The sequence below is a fragment of the Malaya genurostris genome, chromosome 1 (genome assembly GCF_030247185.1).
Source record: "Malaya genurostris strain Urasoe2022 chromosome 1, Malgen_1.1, whole genome shotgun sequence".
Taxonomy (NCBI): Eukaryota; Metazoa; Arthropoda; class Insecta; order Diptera; family Culicidae; genus Malaya; species Malaya genurostris.
In genome coordinates this window covers 159,694,472-159,702,693 of record NC_080570.1, presented here as the reverse complement: position 1 = coordinate 159,702,693, position 8,222 = coordinate 159,694,472, and the positions used below count along the sequence as shown (strand labels likewise).

Sequence of the window (8,222 nt, the reverse complement as noted above, 5' to 3'; positions counted from 1 at the left end):
TTTTCACATTTTCACTTAGATTCAAATGAAAGGTCTTGTAGTCCCATATGAAATTCCTGAATATTATTACGATCCGACTTCCGGTTCTGGAGTTATGGGATAAAATGGGCAAAAATTGTGAAAATAAATGCACCAACTTTTTTCCGAGATGTCAAAACCGATTCTCACAAACTTAAATTAAAATGAAAAATCTTTAGGTCCCACACTAAATTACTGAATTTCATTTGGATCTGACTTCCGGTTCCGGAGTTATGGGGTAAAATGTGCAAAAATTGTGAAAATAAGTGCACCAACTTTTTTCGGAGTTGTCAAAACCGATTCTCACAAACTTAGATTCAAATGAAAGGTCTTGTAGTTCCATATGAAATTCCTGAATATTATTAGGATCCGACTTCCGGTTCTGGAGTTATGGGATAAAATGTGCAAAAATTGTGAAAATAAGTGCACCAATCTTTTTGGAGATGGCTTAACCGATTTTCACAAACTTAGATTAAAATGAAAGCCCTTTTGGTCTCACACTGAATTCCTGAATATCATTTGGATCTGACTTCCAGTTCCGGAGTTAGTGGGTAAAATGTGCAGAAAAAATGAAAATATTTGTTTTAACTTTTCTCATAGATGGCGTGACCGATTTTTACAAACTTAGGTTCAAATGAAAGGTCCTTTGGTCCCATACGGAATTCCTGAATTTAATCAGGATCCGATTTACGGATCCGGGAATATAGGGTAAAGCGTGTTAAAAATTTTATACCATCACTGAAAAGGGTGAAAACCGTAAAAAGTTTTCTAAAACGATCTCAAATTTTCTCCAGGTGATCGCCCTTATTCTGAATAACGACGTATTGATTTTTCGATCGAATGTGGTTCGATCGAATCATAGCTACCTTTGATTTTGCTAGCGTTATGGAGAATACAAATGAAATACGAGCGAAAAAACGATACGACGTTATTCAGAATAAGGGCGGATAGTTTTTATCAGTAGACGGTCAAACAAACCGATTTCGGTTATTCTTTTAAGAATCGAAGAAAATTATTTTGAAGAATGCCACAGTATTATGTATGGTAGTTTTTTAATCGCCCTTATTCTGAATAACGTCGTATCGTTTTTTCCCTCGTATTTCATTTGTATTCCCCATAACGCTAGCAAAATCAAAGGTAGCTATGATTCGATCGAACTACATTCGATCGAAAAATCAATACGTCGTTATTCAGAATAAGGGCGAATATCTTAAGTCTGTGAATTCAAAAACAAAGTCTGTGGTATTCAAGTTCGCTATAAAATATGATTCACGGAATCAGTTTACTGAACAAAACAGGCAACGGCGATTCAAAAAGTTTGTAAATTTTGAAAGTCTGCGAAAATGTTTTTACAAAAAACGTTTTTAGGTTCAAATAAAAGATCCTATGCTCCTACCAAAAATGAAGCATATTCTTCGGACTCAACAAAAAATTAACACCATCGTTTAAAGTACGACGTCAAAATCGTATAAAATCATCGTAAGTCAAAAACATTTGAATCCGTTTTATTTTTCAATCCATCATCAAATTCGAAAACGCTTGCTCCAAGCTAATCTTCCTGAAGGCGAATTCTTCAATCTTCAGTGGTTGCTTGGATGCTTCCATGATACCGAAAATTATTGACCATTTCAGGTCTGTTTTCGAAACAAAAAAGTTTAAATATTCTGCCTGTTGCTCCCTGAAACGGAATTCCTCTCAAAGTGTGATTGTTTAATAGAAGGAAGAAATAAACAAAAAACATTACCTCATCTGTGCGTTGCTGAAGCGGCGATTGATGAATGCTTTTACCTTGGCTATTCGATCAAGTAGAACTGATTTATCCGCCTTCATCATACGGATGTCGATTGTGAAACCTTCCGAAAATCGGCGGCTTAAATGCTGAATTGATCCGAGACATTTCAGTTCTCCACCGACCATAAAAGCCAGTTTCGTGCAAAGTGCTTCAGCTTCGTCGACTCTTTGAGTGGCCAGAATTACGGTCTTTCCTGCATCACGGACATTGCGAATGACGTTCCACAACTGTTTACTGGACTTGGGATCCATACAGCTGCTTGGTTCATCCAGCAAAACTATTGAAGGACCCATCAATGCCAGCGCAACACTAAGCTTTCGTTTGCTAATAGTGTTGTAATTCAGCGTACACTCATTTAGATACTTACAGAGAGACAAGTCTTCAGCCAGTCCGGAAACTGTTTCGATCCGATCGGCTTTACGAATTCCGTTGAGCAGTGCGAATACTCGAAAATGATCCATCCCAGTGAGGTAACCCTGCAAGCCACCAAACTGTGGACAATAGCCTATCGACGTTTCGAATTGGTTCCCAGCGGTTCCGCTGAACCAGACCTCTCCCGAGGAGATGCTTTCATCGCCGACGAGCATTTTGAAGACGGTTGTCTTGCCAGTTCCGTTACTACCCAGAAAACCGAAACAGTCACCGGACTTCAGTGCCAAACTTAAACGCCGTACCGCTTCGACCGATCCGTAACGTTTACTCAACTGTTTCAGAACCACACTGTGCTGACCAATTTCAGAAACAGTCATTCGGCTGACGTGTCGTCTTTCTTCAAGCACATCCGAATCAACACCGCGTAGATTACCGGCAATCGAACGAACCGGTCTCGGGCACTGTAGTCTTCGATGTAGATTTTGTTCAAGACAACCGATTAACGTCCAGCAAAATGCTCCAGTTGTCAGTAAGCTCGAAAAGTCGGACATCAAGCCACTGCAAATGAAATCGGTTGGATTGACGACGTCGCATAGTTCCTTCGATCGCGCGGCGTTGTCAAATTTGATTGCAACTCCGAACAGAACGAAATTAGGTAAGAGTCTTAGATATCTGTCGGGTTCGAACGGGAAGTATGTCACCAGCTTTAAGGCAAGTGGGATAAATATCCCAGCGGATAAATTCAGCATTAGCAAACAGACAAATCCGGAACCTGGGGTATCGATCCAAAATGACAGTAGGTAAGTTTGAGGAAGAAATGCGTTTGCGTACATGACAAATATCAGTAGAAGATCAACGATTTCGCGTCTATCGGACCAGTCGGGAACATCGAAATAGATTAAGGTAATCACGAACAGTACAACCGAAACCATGAAGAGCAGTATGTCGAATACAAAGTTCGCAATCCAGTAAAGGCCGCAGGAGACACGGGTTAGACGCAGTAGGAGCTTGACTTGATCGATTCGTTCTTGAATGTAGCACGGGATGAACGTAGCTGCGACGATGGACATTGAGAACATGGTCGCTACAGTTAAGCTGATGTCTGGGAACGGATTCGGGTCAAGCCGTCGGACCGACTTTTCCGATGGGACCGTCTGTTGGTACACCGATAATCTACACTCGGAACACTTGGAACGCAAGATTGCATTGTGAATACGATTCAAAGATATCGAGGCAAGTCCACTGTTCCGTCCATTAAACCAGGCCGTGTACTCAAATTCGGTAAACGTGGCACCGAATTCCAGATTGTGGTCTGAAAAATTGAATAACTGATCGCTAGGAAACTGGGACCTGTATTCTTCGATAACCGACGATTCGTCCAAGTGATTCTCCAGACCAACGCCGGAGAAGCGTACCGATGGATATTTGGTTTTAGCCATCAACAGAAGCGACAGGCAGATCACTGGAAGCATAGTGGGCACAGCTAGTTCTGGCCAAGCCCGGCTAATGCAAAGCCATTTCCGGAGAACTAGTGCCCAGAGTTGGCTGAGCACAAGACGAAAACCTTTCAGCAATTCAGGTTTAGTGGTGTCTGTCGAAAAAGAAATTGATTTCAAATTGTTATTTCCGGCTCCAATGTTTAAACTTACATGACTGACGATGATCACGTTCCGTTGTAAGAGATTCTAAACTGGTCCTGAAAAGCAATGTCTACAGTATGGAACTTTTCGGCTAAGACAGTTCAACTTACTTCAGAAAAACTTCTTCCAATGTCACATAACTAATTCGGTAGCTTGTCATACCACAAGCCTCCAGCTGCGAATCCAGTGTTCTAAGTATTTTCTCAAAATTTTCTGCAGTTTCCTGTTTCAGTACAAACGAAACTTCACTGTCACTTTCGGCATCTATTTCCAAGTCCCCGATGAATGTTTGTAGAACACTAAGCAACTTGCCGGCCTGGGCATCGGCTGCTTTCGCACAAGTCAGCCGATATCCAACGCCGAACATCTTTTTCAAGAATGACCGTGATCCAACGGCCGTCAATTCTCCACCCGCCATGATCGCAATCCGACCACCGAGAGCTTCAGCTTCGTCCATGGAATGCGTACTGAGCAGTATCGTGCGACCGGTTTTCTCCCGCAGTAGACAATCCCAAATCGCTTTGCGAGTCGCCGGATCGACTCCAGAGGTTGGTTCATCTAGCAAAACTACACTGGATCCTCCGCACAGGGCCATTCCTACGGTCAGTTTCCGCTTCATGTCACCGGACAGCGTATCGGAGCGAGAGTTTAGTTCGTCTACCAAACCCAGTAGAGAAGCATAGCGGGATTCCACACTGGAATCGGATAATGTTTTACTTCTGGCAGCAAACCGCAGATGTTCCGAAACCGTTAGTTCATCGAATAGAACGTTATGCTGCGGACAGAATCCTAATGAGGCTTGCGCTTTTTCGGTAGCATCCTGAATATCGTAACCGTTGATCAGGGCAGTTCCGGAGCTAGGCGAAACCATCCCCGACAGGATCGATATCAAAGTACTCTTACCAGCTCCGTTGTGACCAACTAGCACCGTGATCTGGTCTCTGTACAAATTCAGTGTGAAGTCAGCAATTGCCACCAAATTTCGCTGGTTGATCTTGTGAAGGTTGTGAATCTGAATCCCAACTTTTCGAGAGCTAGGATCCTGTTGAATATAGGGAGATTTCTGTGGCTCCATCCAGCTTACCACCCTTCGCTTGTGGATTGGTCTTTTCCAGAAGGACCACTGTATCGGGAAATACCAAGGTTTCGGTACTCGAAAGGCGTCAGGTCGGATTTGTTCCAGGTAAAGCACGGTCGCCATATAGAGCAGAGAATCCAGTAGCATCATTCCAACGGAAACTGCGAAACTGTATCGGTCAGTGGGACTTGTGCCCTCCCAGCAGGTAGACCAAGTTATACCGACTCCATTCGATTCGTGATGCAGCAAAGCGTGCAATCCGTAGATCATTGCTGAGTTTGACAGCAAAGAAACCATCAATTTCCAGGTAAACGAATGATTGACAATGGCAGGAAAACCGGATAAAAACCATGCGATTGCTGCCATTACCACTGCGGTGGTCCCTGAAACGAATCACTTCAGTTGAAATCATAAGAATGTACCTAACCTAGAAATATCGTACCGTTGTTGAACAGCACACTGATCAGCGAACAGAAACAAACAATGGAAACCATGTAAACTAGTAAAAATATCCAAACCAGCAACCAATTCGAGTGTGTGGTCATCGAAATCTACTTCCAAACAGAGAAAAATATTACGGAAGTCAACAGAAGAATTTCAGCTCAACTTAAATCCTACCATCAACAGATACAAAATCATTGACGCGGAAACCGAAAACATGATCACCAGCGCTACAAACCGAGACGCCCGTTGGATGCCGTAAGAAAATCCCATGATCTTCATGATCTGTTTGCGTTCCCGTTGCTTTTTGTCGAGGACTTCGTGAACGGCGTTGGTAAATCCGTACGTGTATGCCATCAATATTATAAATCCCAAAATTGAACCGTACAACTTGGAAAGTGGAAAACTTCCGGACTCTGGAAATGACTTCAATTCCGGTTAGAATTTTACTCTACTGCACATGCGGACATTCCTACCCGGACGGAAATTGGTGGAATCACCGCAGTCGGAACTAATCTTCGTACAATTGCATTCGAAATAGCTAGCTGCGCAGCCAGAAGCTCGCGGGCAGATGTTTTACGGTACCGTAAAACGTAAGATACCACCTTCGGATTGAACTTTTCAAACACAATACCGGCAGCCACGAAACGAGTATCGAACAGACCTTCTAACTCATTTTCATAACTCAACCCAGCAGCTCCGTCGATTCCCAATACCGAGGTTGCCTCCTGCAGAATTTCCTGGGTCAAGTTGTTTCGCGGAAAGTACAAAAACTTCTTTCCGGCTCTAAAAAAAACAGAAGCGTTAGTATATCTGGAAACATGAAAGACATCCACTTACGGGAAAATTGTCAAGTTGTTGGAACTCAGATCCAGCGAAGCTTGTGAAACAAACGGTAGAAACAACGGGTCTTTAATCGGCACCAAAGGCAGCACGAGGACAACCGAACTGAAAACCAGTGGCAGCAACAATTCAACTAATGTTCGAATGTAATGTCTTCTGTATATCAGGAATTTTTTCCACAGCAGCAAAAGAAATTTCTCCCGCAAGGACGACATTGCAAATAAAAACAGGTGAAAATGTCAACAATCAATTTTTTTGCCGCGGAGCGGGTTGCTATGATCTGATCCAATTAAGCACACATGTCGTTTCCGCTTGAAGCCAAACCTAACTCAGTTTCCACCCTAACTGCTGTCAAACCGTTTGTTTGAAGCTAGTTTCGAACCTAGTTTTAACGTTGTTGAACTGAAAATCGAGTCAGAGTGACGACAGCTCAATTAAATAACGCGGAACAAATGATAGTAAAACAAAAATGCAAACACACAGAATTGTGATGTCGATTATTTCATTTCTGATTTGCATATTTCAGTGAAAGAAACTGTTAAAGACTGTCCCAGAAAGTATGGACGCACTTTGATTTCGCTGTAAATAATTCACAAGTGTTAGATATTCAAATTTTATTCGATATACTGATAATATTAGACTACAACAACAGAATATTATTCTCAACATTTGCTACTTAGCCATTGTAGACTAGCTGGCGCACCTTCTTGCGAACATTCCTCAATAAATTCCGTACAGACTTCTTGGCGACAAGTTTTGACACTTTTTTCTAATCTTTTTCGAACTGTTGAATGGTTTCGGCTGCCGAGTCATGTTTCCTAAGATGTACCTTCGTTAATGCCCAAAATTCCTCAATTGGTCGAAGTTGTGAGCAATTAGGGGGATTCATGTCTTTTGGGACGAAAGTGACATTCTACCGTTGATTTCGAGTAGTTGCAAGAAGCAAGATCTGGCCAGAAGACAACAGGATCCTTGTGGTTTCGAATCATGAGTAGAAGTCGTTTTTGTAAACATTCCTTGATGTATATTTCGCTGTTCATTGAATCAGTGGTGATGAAGGGTTTCGAAATCTTACCGCAGCTACAAATTGCTTGCCAGACCATAGCTTTCTTACCAAGTTTTTCGACTTCTATCGATGATCTATATCCAGGATCACCGAACTTCCTGATTGCATTTCGCACGGCTTTTTCACTTACTCCTTCCATTTTTGCTATCTTTCTCAGTGACAGTCCGCGTTCCGTGCACTATTTGTACACAATTTTTCGACGTTGTTCTGCTGAAAGTCCACGCATTTCGAAACAAACTAATGAAAACGAATAAACAGCTGCACAAGTGGTCAGAGAAGAGTGTAAACAACAGGACGCAGCCATAAAAATTGACAGATTCTGAACCATTGCGAAATGACAGCGGTTTTTGGTTGCGTCCATACTTTCTGGGACAGTCTTCAGTAGCCAAAAAGTCGCACAGATCAAGGCACGATTCTGTCAGCTGGTCCAACTGGCTTTATAGTCGGCTGAACTATAAGAAAATATATGGAATTTAATAAGAATATTGTATGGTTTTTAGCCACAAGAATACCGTATGCAAATCATAAGACCGCCTTATGATTTCACGAATATTGGAATTCCAATAAAAAGTCTTATGAAATTCATTCGAAATTTTCATATGCTGTGGAATTTATAAGTTGTTCGTATGAAAACTATAATAGTGATAAATGAAATATAACACATGGATCAATAAGTCCCGAGACTAAAGCAGAGATGGCGCTCGTAGTAAACCAGTAACCACGTCTTTCTAGAGTACTAACCTTTGCTTGAAACGGGTCAAAATTTTAAGTCGATCCGACCAGAAACAGCTGAGTTATCGAGGTTGGAGTAAAGTCGTTTTGTAGTTTGTTTAAAAAATGGAAAAAACCGGGTTTCGTGTATTGATAAAACATTGTTTTTTAATGTGTTAAAAAACCTGCAAGCGGAACAATTGATTGAAAAATGTTATCCGGACTCTTGTCCATCAAAAGCAACGATTTGTCGGTGGTTCG

The 8,222-nt window shown here is 41.9% G+C and overlaps 1 protein-coding gene across 1 annotated transcript; it reads right to left on the bottom strand.

Annotated features, from left to right (window-relative positions):
* Window positions 1–1,530: 1,530 nt before the first annotated feature.
* Window positions 1,531–6,399, bottom strand: LOC131428616 (ATP-binding cassette sub-family A member 2-like). The gene is made up of 8 exons (XM_058592665.1): window positions 6,182–6,399; window positions 5,818–6,127; window positions 5,519–5,644; window positions 5,343–5,451; window positions 3,933–5,283; window positions 3,832–3,878; window positions 1,763–3,773; window positions 1,531–1,696 (listed from the first exon to the last, which is right to left on the bottom strand). Exons 1-8 carry the CDS (start codon window positions 6,397–6,399, stop codon window positions 1,531–1,533), a joined length of 4,338 nt encoding a protein of 1,445 aa, XP_058448648.1.
* Window positions 6,400–8,222: the final 1,823 nt, after the last annotated feature.